Genomic DNA, 25905 nt, shown 5'->3' with positions numbered 1-25905 from the left:
GGCCAAGCCACAAGTTGCTGATCTCTGACTCAGATTGCTGAACACGCATCCCATTGTATGGACAGAACACATTTCACTTAAATATTCATCAGCTGTCAAACATGTGGATTCTTTCCAGTTCTGTGCTATTACGAAAAAAGCTGCTGTGGAATTTGCATACATCTTCATGTGGACATTATGTTCAGCTGGATCATACAGTAAGTTTAACTTTTTAGCAAAGCTGAAGACTGCTTTCCAACGTAATGCACCATCTTACATTCCCAACAGCAGCGTTTGAACTCTCCAGTTTCTCCGATCTGTCAATACTTGGATAGTGTCTGGTTTTTATTACAGCCATTATGGACTGAATGTTTGTACACCCCAAAATGTACAGGTTAGAGCCCTAACCTCCAGTGTGATGGTATTTGGAGGTGGGACCTCTGGTAGGTAATTAGGTTTAGATGATGTCATGAGTGGGACCCCCATGACATGATTCGGGTCCTCAGGATAAAGGGAAGAGAAGCCAGATCTCTCTCTCTCCCCGTCCCTCTGCCACGTGAGGACACAGCAAGAGGGCAGCCCTCTGCAAGCGAAGAGAGGAACTGAATCTGCTGGCACCTTGATCTTACACTTCCCAGTCTCTACAACCATGAGACATACGTGTCTGTTGTTTAAGTCACCCAGCCTGCGGTATTCTGTAATAGCAGCCTAAGCTGACACATTCTGGTGGCTGTGCAGCAGTATCTCACTGGGGATTTAATCTACATTTCCCTAATGATTAACAATGTTGTACATCTTTTTCTGTGCTTACAAGCAATTTAGAGATCGTTGATTTTTTTAAATAAATTTATTTATTTATTTTTGGCTGCACTGGGTTTTTGTTGCTGCGCGTGGGCTTTCTCTAGTTGCAGTGCGCGTGCTTCTCATTGTGTGGCTTCTCCTACTGCAGAGCACAGGCTCTAGGCTCGCAGGCTTCAGTAGTTGTGGCACATGGGCTCAGTAGTTGTGGCTGGCGGGCTCTAGAGTGCAGGCTCAGTAGTTGCAGCACACGGGCTTAGTTGCTCCGTGGCATGTGGGATCTTCCCAGACCAGGGCTTGAACCCATGTCCCCTGCATTGGCAGGCGGATTCTTAACCACCGTGCCACCAGGGAAGTCCCTAGAGATTGTTATTGATGAAGGTATGCTCAAATATTTTGCTCATTTTTTAACTGTATACTTAGTGACTGGTAATAACTGTTTATACATTCTGAATACAAGCCCTTTATGAGATACATGATTTGCAAGTATCTTCTCCTTGTCTGTGGCTTACCTTCATTTTTTAAATTATGTCTTTTGAAGGACAAAGTTTTTAATTTTGATAAAGTAGAATTTATCAAGGTTTCTCTTATGAATAAAGCTTTTGTGTATCTAAGAACTCTCTAACCCATCATGAACGTATGTCCTTGAATTTCTTCTAGAAATTTTAAACTTTTATAGTTTAGGTCTCTGACTTTTGAGTTAATTTTTGTATATGTCAGGTAAGGCTCAATGTTGTTGTTATTGTGGCATGTGGTTATCCAATTTACCCGACAATTATTGAAACTGAAAAGAATTAAATTGAATTGCCATAGCTGTTTAAAATCAATTGATCATGAATGTAAGGGTTTTTCTCTGGTCTCTGAATTCTATGGCTCTATGTACCTATCCCTCTTCAATATCACACTGTCTTGTTTATTGTGTTTTACGGTAAGCTTTGAAATCTAATAGTATAATTCTCTAACGTTATTCTTTTTCAAAATTGTTTTTGGCTGCTCTAGATCCTCTGCATTTCCACATAAATTTCAGGAACCATTTGTCAATTTCTAAAAAAAAAAAAAAAAGAAAGAAAAACATTGTCAATTTGAGGGAAAATTGCTATAACTGCCATCCTTACAATATTATGTTTTCAAATCCATTAATAGCAAATGTCTATTTAGATCTTTAATTTCTATCAACAATTTTTTGTAGTTTTCAGTGTGTAAGTCTTACACTTCTTTTGTTAAATGTGTTCTCAGGTGTTTTTTTTTTTTCCTTCTCATGCTTTGTGAATGGAATCGTTTTCTTCATTTCATCTGAATTGTAGATTTCTAGTTTTCATATTAATCTTGCATCCTGTAGCCCTGTTAAACTTGTTTATTGGTTCTATTTGACTTTATATAATTCCTTGAGATTTTGTACCTATCGGGTCTCATGTCAGCTGAGAAAATAAGAGTCTTAATTCTTCCTCTCCAGTTTGGATGCCTTTACTTATCTATTTATATACGGACTTATTGCACTAGCTAGAATCCCCATGAGCGGCACTGGTGAGAGCACACATTCTTGCCCTGTCCCTAATCTTAGAGGAAAAGCATTCAGTCTTTCACCTGTCAGGAGTAGATTATCCATAGATGCCCTTTACCAGGTTGAGGAAGCTCCCTTCTGTAACCAGACAGCAGAGAGTTTCTATCAGCAATGGATACTGGATTTTGTAAAATTCATGCTTTTTTTCGTATCTATTGAGATTCTTTATCTATTGTGGGTTTTGTCCTTTATTCCATTAATATGGTATGTTACATGACTTGATTTTGGGATATTAAACCAACAGTGCTCGCATTCTTGGGATGAATCCCACTTTGTCATGGTGTATAATATGTGATTTCTATTTCATTGATTTCCCTCTAACCTTTATTTCCTTTCTTGTGCTCGCTTAGAGTTCAGTTGGCTTTTCTTTTTCTAGTTCATAAGGCAGCAGTTTAGGCAACTGAGACGACTTTTTTTTGTTGTTTTTTTATTTGGTTGCATCAGGTCTTAGTTGCGGCAGGCAGGATCCTTAGTTGCAGCATGCAAACTCTTAGCTGCTCCACAGCATGTAGGATCTAGTTCCCTGACCAGGGATCGAACCCAGGTCCCCTGCATTGGGAGCGTGAAGTCTTATCCACTGCGCCACCAGGGAAGTCCCAACTGAGACTTCTTTTCTCAAGAGAAATTTAAAGCTGCAAGTCATCCCCTGAGCACTTCTTTAGCCACACTTCATAAATTTTGATATGTTGTATTTTTATCTTCATTCAGTTCAGAACATAACCAGGCTGAAGAGAGGAGAGCTGGTTAGAAAGGAGGCAACAGACCCAGTCTAAAACATTACACACGACCACTGTCCTTACCAGTTTGCAAGTATAGAGAGTCTTGTATTTGGTTGATTTCCAAAGCCCTGAAGTTATTCTTCTGTCGGTCCTGTATTGCTTTTTGGGGAGAGGCTCTGCCAACCTTCTTACCTGGCTATGTGTGAAGTCACACCCCATATCATGTAACCTTAACAACATGGAAGCACCCATTATCCCTTCGCGTTTACACAGCATTATGGACTAACTGTGTCTCCCCAAAATTCATACACTGAAGTCTAATCTCCAATGAGCCGGGGTTTCAAGGTGGGAGGTAATCAGGTCATGAGAGTGGAGCCCTCAGGAACAGGATTAGTGCTTGTAAGAAGGGACACGAGAGCTTGTTCTCCCTCTCTCTCTGCCATGCCAGGACACAACAAGAAGACAGCCATCTGCAAACCAGGAAGCAGGTCCTCACCAGACACCAGATCGCCAGCACCTTGATCTTGGACTTCTCAGCCTCCAGAACTCAGAGAAATAAATGTTTGCTGCTTAAACCACCTAGTCTACAATGCTTTTTTGTTACAGCAGCCCCAACGGACTAAGACAGCAGTGAGAAGTGGTCAGATTCCGGATGAATTTTGTTTGTTTTTGTTTTGCCGCACTGCATGGCTTGCAGGATCTCAGTTCCCCAGCTGGGGATTGAACCCGGGGCCACAGCAGTGAAAGTCCAAAATCCTAACCACTAGACCACCAGAGAACTCCCAGATTATGGATAAACTCTGAAAGCCAAACACAAGAGAATGTACTGCCATACGTGATACACTGTGAAAAAATAGAGTCAAGGATGACTCCAAGGTTTCTGGCCTGAGCAACTCTATTCTTGCAGTTGCTGTTCACTGAATAGAGTATAACAGATTGAGGATCAGCTGTTCTGGAAATGTTAAGTTAGAGATGTTAACTTCTTGGTAGAAATTGACAGATGGACCACTGGACACAGGGATATGAAGTTCGAGAGAAGTCTGCCCGGCATTAACACCCACTCAACACTAACACTTCTCACACTCCTGCTACGACGAAGAGGCACTACTCCAGCATCATCTCACAGGTGGAGAAGTCAGAGAGAAGTTAAGCTGACCTCCAGGTCCCATGGCACTCTTCACAAATTAGATACTAAGTTCAAAATGACTGTACAATCTTTCAGCAGTTAACCAATAGGGAGTGAGGAGAAACTTCCTAAAAACTCTCTCAGGTGCTCTGAAATGCCTGCATAGAAACAGGAGTTTGCCACCTTCTTGGTCCAGCTTATTCTTCTCGGTTCCATAATGTAACTCACCTAAATATGCACACGCTCCGGCGAAGTCTCCTATTTTCACTATAGAATTGCTTAACAGCAAAAAGTAAGAACGTACTGAATAATTATCTGGGATTATTTGAAAAGGAGTATCCATACAGTGGAAAACAATGCAGTGTATATATCTATATATATACGTATATGTGTCTGTCTGTATGTATACGTAGACACATACACACACCACACACATATATACAAGAGCCTCACAGCAGCAGTATTTGAAATAGCCAAAAGCTGAACAACCCAACTGATCATCAGTACGAGGATGGATAAACTATGGTATGCTGTTACAATGGAATATTATACAGTAATGAGAATCAACAAAGTACTGTTACCCACAACAATACAGATAAGTCTCAAATGTAATGCTGAGCACTGAAGAGGCCAAAGAGAAAACAATACATAGTATATGACTCAATTTATATGTAGACAAAAAAATGACAGCCCGAAAAATCAGCATCAAGAGGAGAAAGGGTCTCTGAAGAAAGTGACAGGACAACTACAGACAAGCCAGCACGACAGCCTTGAACAATCCCTGCTCTTGGTTTGGGCTCTCCCCATCTCTACAACCCCTGCACTCACTACAAAATCAAAACAAGGGTTAGGAAAAATGATTAAATAAAAGGAAAATTCACTTAAAAGAAAATGAAAGGAAAGTAGATGGTGAAAGAATTAAAATTAAAAATTTCAACAATAGTCAGAGAAAACAGAACATTTACAATAGATAACAATAAATAAAAGGAAAGAATTTAAAGATAAAAATAAATTCGAAACCAAAAATAGAGCTCAGATAAAAGGCTAAACATATACAGAAGAGATAAAAGATTTCATAAGAGGTCCAAATATGAGATTAAAACACAACTGAGAGCCAAAACGTCAGACAAGAGATGCTTTTTCAAAGAAAATATCAAAGAAATTTGAAGACACAGATGAAGAAATAAACAAAAACTTTCAGAACGAGAGGAAAAAAACAAGTCCTTAATGTTTCTGGGGTGGGCACAACATCCTCAGATGAGGAAGTCTCCTCCTGTGTGCAGGGTCCCCATGAGTACAGTGCAAAGGGGCAGAAACAAACTCTACCCTCTCAGCCTTCCACGAGCTCCAGGAAACTGTACCTTTGCAGGCAGCTTCAGTTAATGAAGACTGGTAATAACCGATCAACAGCTGGGGGTATCCAGTGGGTAGAAGCAGCAGGCCTCACTTCCACAAACTTTCCAGAAAAAAACACCCAAAGTTCCATTACCGTAACAGAAGTTTCTTAAAAATGTCGTTTTGAGACCTTAGGATCAGCAAGGTCCTTGCAGGGTATCCGCAATGTGAAATTATTTTCATGACAACGTTAAGATGCTGTTTCCCTTTCCACTAGTAGTTACTATACTCTTCACCCTTCAAGCGCTCACCAGCGGGGGGCACTTTTATTCAGCAAAGTCCCTCTAAGCAGAAATAATTCTGAGATGTCCACCCTTGGGTGCACATCTTTTCAGGGTTCTGTGTTTGGGGAAGTACACATACAGTGTACTTGTGAGAAGCACCTGTGCTATTTCAGTTGTGAGCTACACTAGGCACTTTTTTCCAAAGAATATCATTTTTACTTGAAAGAACAATGGACAGAAAAACTATAGCTATCCAGACTGGAGTATTAGGCAGATTCTCTCAAAAATGAATAAAGTGAGTCTGTCACTTTGAAGAAAATAAGTAACAGTATTTGTTACTAATGATAAAAATTGAGGTGTCGAGAGAAAACCAGAATTTTTGGAAAACTTGAATCCAGCACCTTAAGTCTTACATCCTTCCAATACATAAACACTTCTCTGATAAGAATAGTGGCGATATTAACTGAATGCCAAAGTAAATCAGAATCTCTGCGGATGTAATCTACATTCCATACTATTTAAAAGGTCTCTGGATGATGTCTGAAGCGGCCCCAGGGGTTCAGGGCTGGCTAACCATTCCCAGAGGTAACAAACATCCCCTGAACAATTTATTAAAAGGCAGCTCACTTAACAGTAAGCAGCTCCAGCTTAGGAGATAATATCCACTCTGGGCTACATCACTCACTAACAAGGTGATCTTTAACATCTCTGGGTAAAAATTTCTTCACCTGTAAAATGTAGAAAATACCTCCACAAAATGACGTTCATGAAGATCAAAGAAAGTGTTGAATATGAAAGCCCTGCACAGTGCCTGGGAAGGTCAGACAACGAAAATGTGTTGATATGCTAGGGGAGACTAGATGAACTACAGAATCTCACAGAAGGGAATGGATAAAAATAGTGCTTCGGATTCTCCGGAGTCTGCTTAGTCCTCAGCATGCAGAATCAGAGATGTAATATGTAATTAGATAATATCCAGCATTGCTGGGAAAGGGCTGGGCTTGTGGACAATAGCCATCTCAGAAGCTATGGTTCCTAGCTGTAAGGCATCATCTGAGCCAAAGTCAAAGGCCTACCAGCCATAGCTAAAATGGATATAACTAACTTTATGACAACAACCATTAATATTATTGAATTAAATCTTCTTGCTTCAATTCCATAGTCATCAAGAAATCTTCTATTCATAATTTGGCTTCTCACGCAGATTTCTTCCCTAGATCAGTGACTCAACTATCCTATCCCAAGGCAGTTATTATTTCTCACTACAACCCAAGTTATACAGAGGATCAAACCCTAAATCCCTAAGTCATCTTGTTTATAATGATTAATTTTCTCTCATGCATTTAAAATGATACTAGAAACACACTATCCTTGGGAGGATTAAGAAAAATAATCACAGATCACTTCCTGTAGACTTAATTCTATGAAACCAACTGGAAAGACCGCTGAATTAACATTCCAGTGTAGAAGTCTCTGTAACCTTGGTTACAATGGATCAATCCACTAGCCTCTAGGTTCATTGATAAGATACGGTTCATAAACCTGGACTGCACTAAGATAAAAGCTGGCTTATCTTGTCACATGTTCCACAGCATAAATACACTGTAGTGTTACACAGGAGACAGGCCCAATCCCACAAAACTGTTTTTGAAGAAGTGATTTATATCCTGCCAATAAGTTTGTATTCTGCTTAATATACCACCATTTCAAAAGTTTTCTCTTAACAGGTCAAATCTAGATTTTACGATATACATTTAATTTATTCATTAGAAATAATAAATTCTATATTAAAATACCATAAAATTTCTGAAATCTATACCAAAGAAATGGAATTTCATAGATCCTGTAGATTTTAGATCAGGAGACAAAAGTTAGAGCCAAAGCAGCTAAGTTAAAATCCAGTGGCGCAGTGGTTGAGAATCTGCCTGCCAATGCAGGGGACACGGGTTCGAGCCCTGGTCTTGGAAGATCCCACATGCCGCGGAGCAACTAAGCCTGTTAGCCACAACTACTGAGCCTGCGCATCTGGAGCCCGCGCTCCGCAACAAGAGAAGTCGCAATAGTGAGAGGCCCACGTACCGCGATTTAGAGTGGCCCCCGCTTGCCCCAACTGGAGAAGGCCCTCGTGCAGAAACGAGGACCCAACACAGCAAAAATAAATTAATTAATTAATTTTAAAAAAAATCCAATGAAACCCCTGAAAAACTTACCCCATCAACAGAAACTTCTATAGATTTTTTTTTTCAGTGTCCTACTGAAATTTTATTCAACCTCTTGATTCATTGCTGGAAAAAAAAAAAAAAAGACAGCCCTTTCCTAACTCAGCACTTACACATTTTTATAAAAGCACGAGTCATATTTATTCAAAGAGACAATTTCGAAAACATTTAGGTGGTTATTATAAATAGCTTCTCTAATCCAACACTAGGGAAGGAAGAGAGAGGAAAGGAGGGAAGGAGGGGCCAATCCACCACCACCCGCAGATTAATCGGTTCTGTACGGTACAAAACACACCAATCCACCATGACCCCCAGGTTAAACTGGCTGATGCTGCAAACTCCCAGACAGTACACTCTACTACTGCCAATACATAGAAGAAATTTCTAGAAAACTGAGATTTTCAAAATCAAGAGTGCAAGTGGAAAAGTGGTAACAAAAGTTATCAAACAATGGTATCAGAGGAAGAGTGCAGAGATTTAAGGGAACTTGACTGAACCTCCACAAAGAAGGGCTGAAAGTGAACCTAAGTAAAACAAAGTATGTAACAGAAGTTTCAGGACGACCAGATGAGTTCTATACTACTTATTCATGGTGTTGAAACAGTCATCTCAAATGTGATATCAGAATTAAAAGGAAACCATAAACAAGACAAAAAGGCAACCCGCAGAATGGGAGAAAATATTTGCAAACGAAGCAACTGACAAGGGATTAACCTCCCAAATATACAAACAGCTCATGCAGCTCAATATCAAAAAACAAAACAACCCAATCCAAAAATGGGTGGAAGACCTAAATAGACATTTCTCCAAAGAAGACATACAAACGGCCAAGAGGCACATGAAAAGATGCTCAACTTCACTAATTATTAGAGAAATGCAAATCAAAACTACAACAACATACCACTGCACACCAGTCAGAATGGCCATCATCAAAAACTCTACAAACAATAAATGCTGGAGAGGTTGTGGAGAAAAGGGAACCCTCCTACACTGTGGGAACATAAACTGGTACAGCCACTATGGAGAACAGTATGGAGTTCCTTAAAAAACTAAAAATAGAACTATATTATGACCCAGCAATCCCATTACTGGGCATATACCCTGAGAAAACCATAATTCCGAAAGATACATGCACCCCAATGTTCACTGCAGCACTATTTACAATAGCCATGGAAGCAACCTAAACGCCCATCAACAGATGAATGGATAAAGAAGATGTGGTACATATATATAATGGAATATTACTCAGCCATAAAAAGGAACGAAACTGGGTCATTTGTAGAGACGTGGATGGTCCTAGAGACTGTCATACAGAGTGAAGTAAGTCAGAAAGAGAAAAACAAATATCGTATATTAACGCATATATGTGGAATCTAGAAAAATGGTACAGATGAACCTATTTGCAAAGCAGAAATAGAGACCCAGAAGTAGAGAACAAACGTATGGACTCCAAGGCAGGAAAGGGGGTTTGGGATGAATTGGGAGAATGGGATTGACACATATACAATAAAATGTATAAAACAGATAACTAATGAGAACCTACTGTATAGCACAGGGAACTCTACTCAGTACTCTGTGGTGACCTAAATGGAAAGGAAATCCAAAAAAGAGGGGACATATGTATACATATAGCTGATTCACTTTGCTGTACAGCAGAAACTAACACAACATGGTAAAGCAACTATACTCCAATTAAAAAAAAAAGTCTATATGTAGCTTTATTCTACATTTTGGCGAGCAGCCCAGACAGGCAATGAAATGGAAATATACTTACTGTAGTAACCATACAATACGGTGTCCTCGATCTGTCTGCTGACATTAGCGTTGGCCCAGTCCTAGGATCAAAAGGAAATAATAGAAATATTAATGAAACAGCCATTTGCTTAACAATTATACTTAAATTTTAATATGAATGAATATCACTTATAAATGTACCATTGACTCTGACAGGTATGGTCTGTGCCCTCAAGAAGTGACAGACAGACAAGTAAACAGGCAATTTCAGCAGGTGAATGCTGAGCTAACGTGACGACATGGTTCTGGGGAAGCACATGAAGGAGAGGCAGCTACGGGCCAGGGCCACTAAACTGGGGCCGGAATAACACAGTGGGAAGGAGGGAAGAGAATAAAGGAATATACATGGAGACTTTGAAAAACCTGCAGGAAGCAAAATATAGATTCACTACAGCTTTTGGAAAGGGAAGAGAAAGCAGGTGGAGTAAGGGAGGGAAAGGCATTAGGTTTGAGGGACTGTGAATCACGCCAAGTATTCTGGCCTCTGTCCTAAAGGCAATGGAAAATAGTGATGCGGTTTTGTGCAGAGTGACAGGTATGATTTGTATTTTAGAAACAAGATATTTTAAAATACCTAAAAGAACAGTCAATATAAACTTCTTAGCATTCAACCCACATTTTCTTTAAATTAGTCATTTAAATTTAGTACTTTAACTTAGAAAATTAATTCTAATTAATCTTTTCAAATAAAAAAATTTATACATTAATGAAATAGAACTGGGGTATAATAGCAAGCCTTTTTGACTATCCTAATTGTATGCATATAAAAAATTAAGCCTGGAGCGTCAATGTGACTGGTCACTGCGATTAAGTACCAAGGCTCAAATTAGTATCCAGGTCAATTTTGTTCTATCAATACTTTAAGAGCTCAAGTCAATATCAACATCCCACTTACAAGCTCTCTTAAGGAAGAGCAGAAACATTTAACTCTCCTAAAATAATTCAGTTTTTTCTTTTTTTTCCTTTTTCACCTACAAACACCTCTAGCAATGAATATCTATGAACTTCTAATTGACAAATGTCTAAAAGAACGAAAATGTGGAAACCCCAAATTTAGCACTACAAATGCAAACCTTGACACACAGCACACAATGAAAATAGTATTTTTCCAATAGCAATTAAGACTATGAAAAACTTAAGAGGACTTCCCCGGTGGTGCAGTGGTTAAGAGTCCGCCTGCCAATGCAGGGGACAAGGGTTTGATCTCTGGTCCAGGAAGATCCCACATGCCGCGGAGCACCATAATTACTGAGCCTGCACTCTAGAGCCCGTGAGCCACAACTACTGAGCCCACGTGCCACAACTACTGAAGCCCACGCGCCTAGAGCCCGCGCTCCGCAACGAGAAGCCACCGCAATGAGAAGCCCACACACCGCAACGAAGAGTGGCCCCTGCTCGCCACAACTAGAGAAAGCCCGTGCGGCAACAAAGACCCAACACAGCCAAAAATAAATAAATAAAAAACAAATAAATTTTTTTTTTTTCCCGGTACATGGGCCTCTCACTCTTGCGGCCTCTCCCGTTGTGGAGCACAGGCTCCGGACGCGCAGGCTCAGCGGCCATGGCTCACGGGCCCAGCCGCTCCGCGGCATGTGGGATCTTCCCGGACCGGGGCATGAACCCGTGTCCCCTGCATCGGCAGGCGGACTCTCAACCACTGCGCCACCAGGGAAGCCCCAAATAAATTTTTTAAAAAAAGAAAAACTTAATGGTATAAATTTTAAAATTTTGTTAACTATATAAACAAATAATTACAGAATATAAAAAAGATCCAAATAAATGAAAAGTCACACTTTCCCACATGAAAAGACTGTAAATACCAAACCCCTCCAAATTAATCTACAAACACTATATATTGTCTATCAAAATCCCAATAGTGGGTACAGTGTTTTGCCATGCTGATTCTAAAAGTCATCTGAAAAACATCCAGGTGTATATGGATATCCATAAAGTACTTCTGAGTGCGGGTAAACAGAACAAGTTGCAACCAACAGTTGTAACGACATACACAATCTTTGTCTAAAAAACGTAATGAAAGAAACACTGTACATATACTACAGAAAAATGGAAAGAACGTTAAGCAGTGCTTACCACACAGGACTGGAAAAGCACTGGGGAGAATTCTAGCCAATGACTGGAAATTTCTTCATCAACGACGCAAGAATCCAAATGAATATACACACAACCAAAGCTTCTACTCCCAAAAGCTCTGTTTCTTTAGTCATTGTTTATACATCAAAACAGACATTTTAAAAGATTTTTCAAACTTGAAGAGTTTTTGAAACAGAGGATAATTACGTCTATCCTCACGCAAGCTCCCTACCAATTTCCAAGACAACCCCACGAGGTATTAACGTACCCATTGAGAATCACATAAAAGTTAAACTTCAAAATTGAAGAAGACCCCAACCTCAGAAAAAGATTAAATGTAGAAAGTCTGAAGGTAATTAAAGCCAAAGGTTCACTGAAATTTAGTATCTTTTACCCTCCAACGTTCTTTAGTTTAACCAAATCTTGTGGCAGTTAGAGAGCATTACTGTTACTATTTTAAAGCAAAAATATGTGTAAAATATACATCACTGAAGTACTATTTGTGTATTTGGCTTTTATATACAGTCTTGCCTCCAAGGTATCTGATGTACTGTCAAAAGAGCTTAGTTTATGAAACTTCCTTCTTCTACATTTTGAGAAATGCTGTGCCCTTGATACATTTCACAAGCTACTGCCTCCCAAAGTAGAGACCGAAAGGAACTCCAGCAGCCCCCCAGGAATGTGAGACAAACAAGAACGAATACTAAGTAAAGAATACGAAGAAGAACATTTTAGAAGAAAGGAAAAGGATATAGAGTCCACAGAACAAAGAGGTAAGCGGTTCGTGTATGTAAAACTCCCTCTCCCATTCTTCAAGATGACTTTCTGAAATGCTCCGTCCAGCCCCAAACCACACTTGACTCTCCTTAATTTTACCAGATAACCTCACCTTAGACCAATGGTTCTCATGCAGGAGTGACTCCACCCCCCATGGACACCTGGCAATGTCCTGGAGATGCTGGAGGGTGGCGGCAGGCTCTGTAGGCTACCGGCATCGAGTGGCAGAGGCCAGGACCTGCTAAACACCTGCAATGCACAGGATAGCCCTCACAACGGTCACCCAGCACAGAAGCCGATGGTTGACAAACACTGACTTAAAGGTCTCTCAAAATATCTGAGGACAAAAGAGAGCTACTCAATTCACTCCCCAGTCTAGAACCGACCGCCATCTGTACTCGAATGCTAGCCCTTCCTTCCGCCGAGCACCCGCGCCATTTACAGCCAACCCTTTCCCTTTGGGTCCCCACCCCTCTGCCTTCACAGGGACGCTGCACCTGCAGCGATACCCTTTCTCTCCTCCCAGACACCTCTCCCACTCTACTGAACCCTGAAGTACACAAGCTCTAGTAGTTTCCATGAAAGGACACACCACCACCACAGATAAACACACCCCACCCCACCTCCTACTCCCCTGGAGGACAGAGCTTCCTGAAAAGCTGTCAGCATCCCCTGTCACTGCTCCCTCACCTTCCGCCGGCTCTCAGCCACTCCCACCAACTGCCCCGCGGCTCCATGGGGAGTGCAGTCACTCCCCTCCCTCTCTCCCTCCACCTCTCAGCATCACTCTTCCTGAAACACATTCTTCTCCTGAGAAGCCCCTCTTTCGTTTTCCTTCCCACCTCCCAGGCTGCAGCTCCTCCCCTTGGGCCAGCTCCAGGTAACTAGCGCGGCTCTCGAATCCACGGCCCATGCCGCCTTGTCTGCCCACTCAGTCTCCCCAGCTGCTGGACAGTGCATAGCTCTGAATACCGTGCACATGCTGATGACTTCCAGATACTTCTCTCCAACCCTAAGGTTTCCCTGGAGCTTCAACTCCCTGCTCGACGCCGCACTTGAATACGTATGATAGGCACCTTGAAGGTAACTTGTCCAAAATACGGCTCTTTTTTCTACATCCCTCACGTGCCCGTGTGCACACACAGGTCTAATTACCCCCCCAGGCTGCCCTATTTCTCTAAGGTGTACTAGGCTCTAGTGCTTCGTCAACCTCTAGTTTTCATTTTCCTTCCATCCCCATATCTAATCCATCAGCCAATCCAAGCAGCTCTAGCTCCAAAATCCATACCGCTTTTAATCGCTTTTCTCCACTAGTACCCCTCTAACCCACATCACCTTTATTTTTTACCTTCACTAACTTCCCATTGCCCTTGGAAGAAAATCTAAACCCATTAACATGGCCTAAAAGTCACAATGTGTCCCCACCTTCTTCTTCATCTCAGCTCGTAGCAAAGCACGGCCCCCAATGCCACACCTCAGCCAATGGGCCAAAAGCACGTCTGCCTGAGGGCCTCCGTACCTGCTGCTGCTTCTCCCTGAGGCGGCCTTCACTCAGTTCCCACCTCCAGGCCTTCACTCAGTTCCCACCTCCAGGACCCGGCAGCCTGGCCCTCCTCAGCCCGTTGTCCTGCCTCAACACCCACAACCCAGCTGAGCCTCACATCGCTCTGTTCTGCATCCTCACAGGAGTGAGCGCTAGGAAGCTAGCTTGTTTTGTTTGCTGACTGTTGGTCTGCTCTCACAGAACGTGAGCTCCCTGAGAGCAGCGGCCTCGTTGGTTGTAATCGTTAATCTCTAGCATCCACGCCTCTGTCAGGTACACATTTCATACTTAGTCAATATTAAGTGCATGAATATACTTAAGGTGTAGCGAAGAGTACAGAGTTCTAAGATAAAATTACCAGCATCTGAGAGCAGGAATGAGGCAGCAGTAGAGTTCAACCCAGACATCTCCTAATTATGGGCCATACAGAGACTAACCATTGATGGAGGGAAGGAGGAGGTGAACATTTTAGCTACCAAAACAAATGTTGTGATGCCATATCTTAACTACTGATTTTATTTTAATTTTACACACTGTATAAAATAAAGAATATTTGTTCACATTAGTGGCCATTTCTGATTTTTCTGATTGGTATACTTTGTGTATATCACTAGCTAAAGTTATTGGTCAATTAGACACTATAATAGAACACTTCTGGCTATACTTTAAGGTTTTTTTTCTCCTTTTTAATCTATAAAGTTAATTATTTCACAAAAACTAGAAACAAAGAAATTATCTGGCTGAAATTATTCATAGTGCCATGTGTTTAAAAAAAGGTGAATGGGGGCTTCCCTGGTGGCACAGTGGTTGAGAATCCGCCTGCCGATGCAGGGGACACGGGTTCATGCCCTGGTCCAGGAAGATTCCACATGCCATGGAGTGGCTGGGCCCGTGAGCCATGGCCGCTGGGCCTGCGCGTCCAGAGCCTGTGCTCCGCAACAGGAGAGGCCACAGCAGTGAGAGGCTGGCGTACCACAAAAAAAAAAAAAAAAGGTGAATGGAAACAGTTCAGACGTTATTACAATATACCCTTGGTCAAAAGAAGGCAGAAACAGCTAGGAAGGCAAATAAGACAAAACAGGGAAAGTATGCAGACTGCCTGCCTGGCACCCTCAGTTCCTACGCCAAATGTTAGGAGTCCTCGACATCTCGAGTTTCCAAACAATTATACCTTATAAGCAGGTCCCTAATCGGTTTAGAGGCTTCAATATTTGAGGTGGAAATGGAGAAAGTTAGACGTTACTTATATTCATTTAGGAATAAGAAATGCACACTGTTATACTTAGGGTACAACATAATTCATCATGGAAAACAACGTCAACTTGCACATTCATCCTGACTAATAAGGACAGAAGAGATTAAAGACACTGTGGGCACTTCTACCTGAAGACAGCTAAATTTACAGCTGCCGCATGAAGTCTGAAAACTAATTCTTAAATACCTACTCTTGTCTTTCACTAAGCACCCCAAGGGAATTCATTAATAACATTTTGGAGAAAATACCCGCTACGGTTTACTGGGGAAGTGTCCTTTGAAAGTCTTTTCAGTTCTCCTTTGAGTGTTAGCACATGCCAGCTTCAAATGACAACTCTTATGAATTTCACTAGTCCCCCATCCAGCCCTCCCAGAAAAAGACAGAAAGGGAAACAAAGAATGTTTAAAATATCAAGAAAGGCATCAAAGTATTGGGAAAACAACTGGTACATTAAGCTGAGTTATCTAAAAACAAACAGAACTAAACAGAGACAACTAAGTAAATGAACAGCAGAAAAAAAAAACATACAATTGCTGAATAAATAATCCCTCAATAATGAAAGAAAACTTTTTTTTTTAATTGGGGGAAAAAACACTAACATGGAATTTTTCCCTTCTAATTATTGGTGCACATTCAGATTTAACAACCATAAAATAAGCACATTAACTACAGTTATATATTTTCTTCTCTTTTGGGGCATATTATTAATAAAATAAATGCCCCAAGTTTTTATGGGTAATACTTTTGCTTCTTTAGGTGGGTGAATTCCTAAGTCTTGTTTAAACAAGTATAAATGCAATCTCACGGGTTAAAAAAAACAAAAGTAAAACAAAAAACTAGTACCCAGAAAGTGACTACTAAATTAAGCATGGTCCCAGAACAACTACATAATCTAAGGGCAAGTTCATAATTTCATGAAAATACTTACTTTAGAAATTTCAAGATGAAAACATAATCCCACAAAATCTAAACAAATCAAATATTCTAAATTTAAAACTTAAAAAATCTCCTACTCAAACAACAATTATACAAGGGATAACACTACTTCCACTGTATCAGATGGATAGATATAGATAGAGGTACAGATCCAGATCCCAGTGAGCAAAGAGCCTTGGAGCCAGACTGCAGAACTTCAAATCCCAGCAACAGCACTTACAAACCCCAAGACCTGAGATGCGTCACGTCACCTCTCTGAACCCTGGCTTCCTGCCCATAAAAGCGGATAACACTATCTACCTCATAGGGCTGTTGGGACATTAATGGCGTGAAGACATGTAAACCATTTAGGAAAGGGTCTGACACATAGTAAATACTCAACAAATGTTAGTTACTATCTCTGTATAGTGTTTGGCACACACTAAGTGGTCAACTGATACTCGCTAAATGAATGATTGACCTACAGAAAATAACCGTAGTTTTCACAGCAATCAGAATCTATCCAAACCTAACTACCAAAAATTACCAAATCATTTCAGCCCAGTTGGCCCAATTCAGGAACTTATTTTGGAACCATGCATTATTGAGATAACTGAAATAATATTTCATTCAAATATTTAAGTACCTACTGCTTGTCAGACACTGGGCATACAGAAACAAACAAGATACAGTTCCTGCCTCACAGAAGGTTACACTAATAAGAAATGTAAAAGTAACCTGCATAATTGAAAAGGAACTCAGAAATTTTCCAGTCCAACACCATGCATTTTAAAAATGAGGAACTTGAAGTCCAGAAAAGTTCAGTTTGGCCAAAGACACAAGTTAGACAGTGCGAATCAAGATTAGAACTCAGGTCTGATAACCCGCAGCCCACATCACAGTGACTCAGAGTACTCAATGTGACATAGAGATGAAGACCCTAATCTGCCACTAACAAAACCCCTTCTAAATTATCTACGTACTGCATTGATGCAGATCAAGTCAAACAGACTTCAAGGGAGCTGCAAGAGGCACAAAAATAACCCTATTATGATTACTTAGCACATTTTCCAATTAACAAAGGTATTCTTCACACTTGGATGGGTGTAAGTCAGCGAGCAGTCTGTTCCATGTAGTTGTCACATGCTCGGCCTCTAAGTGCATTTCCATTCCCGCTTATTCCCAGAGATGACAATAAAACACAACATACACTGCACTGCTAAACATTTCAGTAAATACTTAATTGCCAAGAATATGAAAGGGAAAAATTCCCATAGTATGATGATAATTACCTTAAATGTACCATTTTGGTTTTTCATGTAGGAAACCAAAAATATATCCACTGGTAGAAGTGCTGATGTGATGAGAGCAATCGCCAGAGAAAAGATCGCTGTTATGGTGGAGACAACTTCACTTTCCCGCTGACTTTGATATTTACGAACATAAACCCAGCAGAATGCCAAAATAGCCTGAAATAGAACAGAAAGAAATGTTTTGTTACTGCCCTATGTATTCTCTAAAACTGATTTTAGTCTGTGTTTGTAAGTTCCCAATGGGAAACATTATGTCAAGTAGCGATTCTTCCGGATGTGCAAGCAACATCCACTACCCCTTATAAATTTATTCAAGATTTATACCTTTCAAAGCCGAGTTCATGAAAGCAGTACAACTTCACTTGGGTGCCAAGACACCAAAAAAAACAAGCAAAAGTTATCAATAACAGTGCTCAGTTACATATTTCCTCACTGAACACAGTATAACCATTCATGGTTTCACACAACATTACAGTTCTAACTAGCTCTGAATACTTTTCCCTATAGATCTCCCCAACCTAAAGAAGACATAACTAGTAGTTATTCTACCGTATTCTTACTGCTGAAGCATCACAGAATACCACTTGAATTAAAATTAACTTCTGTCCCATTATGACAGTTCAAGAGTACCATTCAACTAAAGATTAACTGCCAATAATCACCATGCAATTGACACATTATATTATAATTCACATTTCAAAGGGCATTAAACGAAGAAAAGTGAACACTGAAAATGGATGCACGTGCACTGCAAGGAACTTTTCAGGGAAAAAGTACACTCAGAGGTACTGAGGTTGACGTCTCATCTCCATCTTCCTAGAAACTAACAGAGGGTATAGGACTGTACTCGCGCAATCCTCTAACTTCAGATTCCAGCATCAGAATCCCCTGGAGGGCTGCTAAAGCACAGAGTTACAGATCCAACAGGTCTGGAGAAGGTCCAGAAAACCTGCATTTGTCACAAGTTCCCAGGTGAGGCTGATGCTGGTCCAAGGACTACACTTCGAGAACCTCCGCCCTAATCCTAGGGGAAGCAGACAGATCCTGAATCAGTGATTCTCAACCTTGGCTGTGTTAGAATCCCCTGGGTAAAAACTTAAATTCCTACCTGTACACCCACCCGCAAACCACTTCAATCAGAGTGAGGCTCCTCCAGGCAGCACTTCAAATGCCTGAGGATTCCAATCTGAGGCGAACCAGAGTTTTAACCAAGCTCTATCAAAGCCCTGGGACACAAGCTTAGTTTTGGCATTTCATTCTTTTCAACAGATTTAACTTTCACTGTAAGCAGACAGGGCAGGGATTCCCTAGAGAAAGAGAGCCAGGCATGGCCTTCTTGACTTAAGAGAAGCCCCTTTTGGCCCAAGCCATCTAAGCCTGGCTACAGCGCACTTGCTTGAATGGGTCTCAGTAACTAAAGATCTTAAAGGAACAAAAGACTTATCAGGTGAGAGAAGTAACAACAGTAAAGATAATAAATCAGTTGTAAACTCCCAATTCTGTTTCAACAGGTGGTAAAGATTAGCCTGAAGCACTTTCTTGAGCTGTTTTGCAGAATTTCACCCCGCCTGGGGTGCTCAACCACTATATCAACTGGAACCTAAGGGGTGATGATGTTGACCTTTTCTGACCCTAGTGACTTGAATCAATTAAAGCTTGGACTCTGTGGACCTTTGCCCCAATTCTATTCCTCTGCTCAAGCCCCTTAATAATATGCATACACCCTTAGCTTAAAACTCCCCCAAAATTGCTGTTGAGGAGACACTGCTTTGGGAAGGATCCCCAGTGTTCTCCCTACTCCTGCTCTTCGGCTTGGTTGTGTCTTTTGGTTCAACACCCATCAACAGGCAAACCAAACCCAGTTTTTCATGTAACGTTACTTCCCTTCTAGTTCAGGAGCCAGAACTGAACTAAGCACCGCCTAACTAACCTAAGCACCACCTAACTAGTTTCAGTTTCCAAATTCTCCAACCACAGTCAAGATATAAGAACAGTTCCATCACTGCAGAAAAATCCCCTTTGCCCCTCCAGAGTTAACCCGTCTCTCTACTCCCCAGCCCTCGACAACCACTATCTGTTATCTGTCCCCATACCTTCTGCTTTTTCTAGAATGTCATCATGTCCTTATATAGCATGTCTTTTGAGTCTGGCTTCTTTCACTTAGCATAATGAATCTGAAATCCATCCAAGTTGTTGCATGTAATTCCTTTACATTATTAACATTTCAGTTGGTATCAGAATAGCAGGAAAAAATAAGGTGAAAAGGAAAATGTGCTCCTGGGAACCTGGTTGTTGGAGAGAAAGAAACAAAGGAGGGGGGGGGAGGGAGGGAGGGAGGAAGGAAGGGAGGGAGGAGGAAGGGAGGGAGGAAGAAGGAAGGAAGGAAGGGAGAGAAAGAAGGACAGAGAGGGAGGGAGGGAGGGAGGGAGAGAGGGAGGGGGAGAGAGGGAGAGAGAGAAAGAAAGAAAAGGAAGGAAGGAAGGGAGGGAGAGAGAAAGAAAGAAAGCTTCAAAGGGAGAAAGAAAGAAACGAGAGAGAGGGAGGGAGGGAGGAAGAAAGGGGAAAGAGAGAGAAAGAAAGAAAAAGAAAGGAAGGAAGGGAAGGAGGGGGAGAGAGAAAGAAGACCTTCATTCAAATTCCGGCTTAACAACTTACTAATTTCTTTTTGTTCTGGAAAATATTCTTTCATAAAATGTTACTTATATTAATATTTAATGGGTTTGTTTCTAAATTAATTGAGATATTTAAAATATTCCCCAATTATTTTGGAAGCCACTGGAAGATGAACCTTTTCTTTCTATCCTGCAACAAAGTGCTCAATAAATTTTTTGTTCGACTTCAAGGAGATCTGCACTTTTACAAAGTTCAGAGTGACAGGTATTACTGCAAAGGAAGGAGTTTGCCAATAACAGGCAGGGAAAGGGCAACGCAGGCAAAATAGTTAAGCCAGAGGTTCCCAAACTTTTTGGTCTCAAGGTCCCTTTACAGTCTTAAAACAGAACCCCAAACAGTTGTTTACAGGTTAAATCTGTAACAGGGAAGAGCTAAATCGGACTCCAAGTTGGATCTGTTTCTTTGACTTTAACCTTTGCTTTTCGTTGCTTTTGTTATTATAACCATACCTAATGGCCCGCCTCAGGGAACCCGCCTGCCTGTGAATGGCTGCAAGGAAAAAGAAACTAACACATCCCCTCTCCCAGGCTGGTCATTCCAGGAAGTGTTTTGCAAGACTGATGGCCCTTTTACTTTACTTCCTCAAGGCCTCTCCCTCTCTGATTCTGCAAAAGAAACTGGCATCCAGACCCCATAAGATGGTTTTTCAGAGACACTAGTCCACCATCTTCTCGGTCTGCGAGTAAAGTCGTATTCCTTGCCCTGACACCTCGTCTCGGGTTCATTGGCCTGTCATGCGGCGAGCAGAGCGAGCTTGGACTCGGTAACAAATCTATCAATAGTTACTACGTTATAAAATAAACCAGATGTCCTCAACTGTAAGATAGAAATAAGAATACTTCTTTCATAGCAGTTATAAAAACTGAATGAAGGGTTTAGCACAGCGCCACGAACAGCAGCAATTATTATTAAATGTCATATGAAATAACATCTTAGAGGATTTCATAAAAGAAACCAATGCATAATTTTGCTAACAACTATAAGGAAATGTTTAGAGCAGTCCCCAACGCCTCCCAAGAGATTGTGATTTCACCTGTCTGGGCATTAGGGCTTTTAACACTCCCCAGGTGGCTTTAATGAGCAGTCAAGGTGGAGAAGCACCTGGGCAGAGGCAGACATGAAAACAGATAAACTTTTGTTAAATGAACGCACACACCTACTGCCTGGGATCTTGTCGAACTGCAGATTCTGATTCGGTGGGGCTGGGGTCTTATATTTTGTATTTCTCACAAGTTCCCAGATGATGCCCTCACTTTGAGTAGCAAGAGTAAACTTGCTTTACAGAAACGGAGACTCAATCTTGTACAGTAACGGGAAGTGCAACTGGAGAGATGGTGTAAACCAAATTACTGAGCATCCTGCAGGGGGAGGCTTAGGTAGAGGAGCTCAGATTGACAGAGTAAACACGGACAGTTAGACTATAGGCTTTGGAGGGGCCAAGTCTCACCTTGCCTTATGCGGCAGAAGAAAATGAAGTCCATCCTGTTTGCCCAAGGTTACAAAAGTAGTCAGTCTCAGTGTTCTGATTCTTTAGAAGATGACTGGCAGCAGTTCTCAAAGTGTTAAATCCCCAGACCCCTGGCAGTCCCACAACCCTTTCTGGGGATTTGCAAATTGAAACTAACCCCATAATAATACTAAGACGTCATCCGCCTCTGTCACTATGTTGATACATGATGGTGCAAAAGCCTCGGTGGGGAAAACTGCTGGCGATTTAAGCATGAATCAAGACAATGGCACCAAACGTGCCAGCAGTAATCTTACTCTTTACCACCACACCACACTCACATAAGGGGGAAAAAGAAATCTTTTTAAAGACTATTTAACTTAAAACTATAATTGACAAAGCAGTAAATGTTACCTTTATTAAACTTCAACACTTGACTCTTTTAATACTCTGTGGGGAAATGCATACTGGAAGTATGTACTCGACCTGCGATGGCTGGCTGCCCCCAGGAAAAGCACCTCAGTATTTAAGAGTCAAAAGCCAAACTAGGCACTATTTCCAAGAAACATCATTTTCACTTGAAAGCACAAGTGACTAACTATGGTTATTCAGACTTGGATATTTGGCAGATTTTGTCTAAATGAACAAAGGAAGCCGATCAGTTCAAGAAAAACAACTGACAGTATTTGTTACAGGTGATAAAATTCAAGCTTTCAAATGAAAACCAGACTTTTGGAAAACCTGTATCCACGACTGTGCACTTGACAATTCATTTCTGAGACATTTCTTCTGACAAGATCAGTAGTGATACTGATGAATGTGATATTTTGATTTATATAATGAAAGGTATCCATATTTGGAAGATCTGCATAACTCAGTGAACCAGTATTTTCTAAATGATCAAATGCATCACATTATAAAACCACACACGGGGAAAGATCCATTCAAAGTACAACGTGGACTTTAACACAACTGAACAAAAGTTCACTGATAGGGTTTCAGAAACTATATTTCATATTAAGAAGCTTCTACTTACTGAGTTTTGGTGTAGTATTATAGAACAAGGTCCACAATGACCTAAAAGATACTCTGCTTCCAACTGCATATCACTAAAACTTCATATACTTCAACCAAAATAATCTCTGAAAAGGCTGAATGCAGAAGCAGACATGAGAATTCAGCTCTCTTCTAATAATCCAGGAACTAAAGAGACTTGCAGAAAATTAAACAATGGCCCTCATTACTAATTTCTTTCTACTCCAACATCTAATTTCAGACCTTTAATTCCCTTCTCATTTTATCTTGTTCCCACTGTAATATCACCAACTTAAATGGCTTCCCTTCATTATCTACCCAAAGTTTGCCTCAATTCCACTTTCTCCCAATATTGTTCTCTATTCTCTGAAGTCCTATTTAATTCATAAAACCATACTTTGGTTTTCAGTACTTAAAATAACCTGTTACAAGAATTTTTGTTTTCCCACCTATCTTCAGGCCCTCCTAAAGACCACATTTTGCTTTGTTTGCATCCTCCTACAATTTACAGCACAACTGCTGTACCTTACATGTTTTTCACTGATAACTGCCAAGAGACTCCCCCCTGAACTTTGATACAGGTTACCTGCTCCTTTTTTTCCCTCTGTCAGGGAGGAGGAAATGTACCTTTCGTTCTTCAGTTCTTCTGACTGGTCTAACAACTAAATTGACATGAGATAGATCAACAGGAGAAAATCAAACAAACGCTTGAGAACATGTATATAGGGGAGAGACCCAAGAAAACTCGCCAAAATGGCCAAAGCCCTCACCTTAAATACCACTTTCAGCTATAGACAGAGGATCCTGGCGGGGGGTGGTTTGGGACTTCAACAGGGAGGAAGGCAATTCACAGGCAGACAGAAAGCAAAAGGTTGGCAAATACACTTTTGCTGGGCCAGGCAGACACAAGAGGACAGAGGGACTCGGATCTCTAGGCCCAGCGGAGAACCACCACCATCACGCCTAGCCCACATCCTCTGCAGATATCTCAGGTGACGACTCTATTTTGGGAACAAGCCCCTTACCTAAAATTCTCCCAGCAGCTAAGACAGAGGTAAAAAAGACAGATTTCCCGAGTCTTCTGTTTCTTACATATAATCAGCCTGAACTAACCATCAAGCCAGAGAGACATTCTGGGGCGCCAAATTTTGCTCCCCTACAAAGTCAAGTGAATACGAGGGTATGGAAAAGCCAGTGAACTCTCCAAGTACAGGCTTTGGAAACCACAGCCAACCTTCACGGTTTCCACTTTTCTCCAAGCAGAATAAAGTGTGCTCCGGGGTAAAGGCATTATTACTTTCCCGGCGAGGGGTAAAAGCAACAAGAGAAGCCTTTTCAAGTTTTCGCACTTTGAAAAGGGGAGAGTAGTTTCCGCTGCAACACCTACTGGAAAAACAGACACACTGGAAAAACACAGAGGTTGCAGACACAGTAGTGGAATCAAGAAAGTGAAGTAAAATAAGACAAGTCTTGATTTCAACAAGTGAAGTAAACAGTTTTTTGGTTCGATTTTGTTGTTTTCCTAATGCAAAGTGGCAAAATGCTTCGGGGCAGAGTGTTGTCCTGTTGAAGCAACAACAGGATGGGCTGGAGACCACGAGGGAAGAGTGAGACTGGGGAAGGGTACGAAGAGAAATAAACTGAATTCCCAAATAAAAGGGTTTTAACATAGGTTAGGGAAGTACAACCTAGGCCATTTGGCCCATTAAGGCCCACGTTTTGCTCACTGGAGAAGCAGGAACCAGGGGGCTGGGAAGGAGGCACCTGAAGTCAGACAGGTGGGTACACAGACCCTGACACCGTCAGTGACCAGGGGCCCAGCTCCGCCCTGCACAGGTTTTCGCCCATCAGAGACCAGGAAGGAACGCGAAACCCAGCGTCAGAACGAACACCGCACGTCACCAAGGCAGGGTCTCACAATGGGGAGAGAAGGCTGAAGACCCCCCATCCTAAGGTAAGGGACAAGGTGGACCACTCAGAGGGGCAGAGGCACCCCCCTTCCGGGGCGACGACGCGGCGCCCACGGGACTCGAGCAGGCGGGCGCTCCCGGGTCCCAGGGCCCCTCCTCTCCCCGGGCCCCCATACCCAGGTGCGCCAGCGCGGAGTTCGGGTCAGGACGCAGCCACCAGCCGGGGGGAACACCCCGCGCGGGCAACGAGGGGCCGGCGCGCCCCTCACCGCGGCCCAGTCCAGGGCCCCCGCAGCCCCCGCAGGAGCGGGCGGGGCGGGGCAAGGAGGGTTCCGGCCCCGGAGACCAACGGCGGGGCTGCCCCTCCCCCGTCCAGGCCCTGGGGAACTCCAAGCGTCTCCCCTACCAGGAGCAGGAGGCCGAAGATGCACCAGCCGATCACCAGCTCGGCTGACGCCGCACCCGCCGCCGCCGCCATCTTCGCTTCCGGCCGGGACAGCCCCGGCGAAGAGTGGAAACTGAGGGGAGAAGGGAGCGAGCGCAGGACTCGGCCCAGCGGACCCTAAAGGTTAAAGGGGCGGAGGGGCGGAGCGCCTGGTTGCCTAGGAGACCGGACCCGCGAGCGGCCCCTGGCGACAAGCGGCCGGGGGCGGGGCGCGTCCGGGACGCCGTGACATCACGCGCTGCCGGCTGCGGGGCGGGGCGGGGTTTCTGAGGAGGCGTGGTGTCCCGGCCACGTCACCTCTGTGGAATACTTAATTAGGTCCTGGCTGCTGAACCGGAAAAGCTAGGAGCCCATGCGCGGTGCAGGTGTTGTTTCTGCAGAGCCCGGCCGCCTTGGGGGCTTCCCCTGCCGCTGTAAAGGAAGAAGCTCCCTAGTGTCCAAGGCAGAAGTCCTCCCCAGGTTGCAGGCATGGCGGACTATGAAGGGAACGTTTCCCAGCTGCCCAAATGACCTTCTGATTTGCTGGCACCGGGGCCCAGCCTGAGTAGCTGCTGGGCTGGACGCTGCCTTATCATGTGATGTTATGGCCTTTATATTTAGATCTCTACATTCCTGTAAATTTCCATGATGACTTTATACCCTAAACGTACTTGACTCTGTGAACATATCAGAATGAAATCGCAGCT

General features: G+C 42.4%; 1 protein-coding gene and 1 long non-coding RNA gene across 4 annotated transcripts in view; both read right to left on the bottom strand.

Annotated features, from left to right (window-relative positions):
* Positions 1–25443, bottom strand: part of LMBRD1 (LMBR1 domain containing 1) — a 116582-nt gene extending 91139 nt beyond the window's left edge. The window contains exons 1-3 of one of the 3 annotated variants that reach the window (XM_067702870.1): positions 25181–25443; positions 17689–17865; positions 9796–9856 (exon numbers count right to left, since the gene is read on the bottom strand). In XM_067702870.1, coding sequence (XP_067558971.1) covers positions 9796–9856; positions 17689–17865; positions 25181–25252 — 310 coding nt within the window. In that variant the 5' untranslated portion in view covers positions 25253–25443. Of the gene's footprint in view, positions 1–9795; positions 9857–17688; positions 17866–19802; positions 19921–24950; positions 25079–25180 lie in introns of those variants that run through there. The other 2 variants (XM_067702872.1, XM_067702871.1) reach the window with 2 other exon arrangements.
* Positions 808–8071, bottom strand: LOC137204853 (uncharacterized). The gene is made up of 2 exons (XR_010933873.1): positions 8013–8071; positions 808–1821 (listed from the first exon to the last, which is right to left on the bottom strand). It is a non-coding gene; the product is annotated as an uncharacterized lncRNA (long non-coding RNA).
* Positions 25444–25905: the final 462 nt, after the last annotated feature.

This window comes from Pseudorca crassidens, chromosome 13, assembly GCF_039906515.1.
Source record: "Pseudorca crassidens isolate mPseCra1 chromosome 13, mPseCra1.hap1, whole genome shotgun sequence".
NCBI lineage: Eukaryota > Metazoa > Chordata > Mammalia > Artiodactyla > Delphinidae > Pseudorca > Pseudorca crassidens.
Note: the sequence above shows the minus strand (reverse complement) of the source record. Positions and strands in the feature narration are given on the sequence as shown.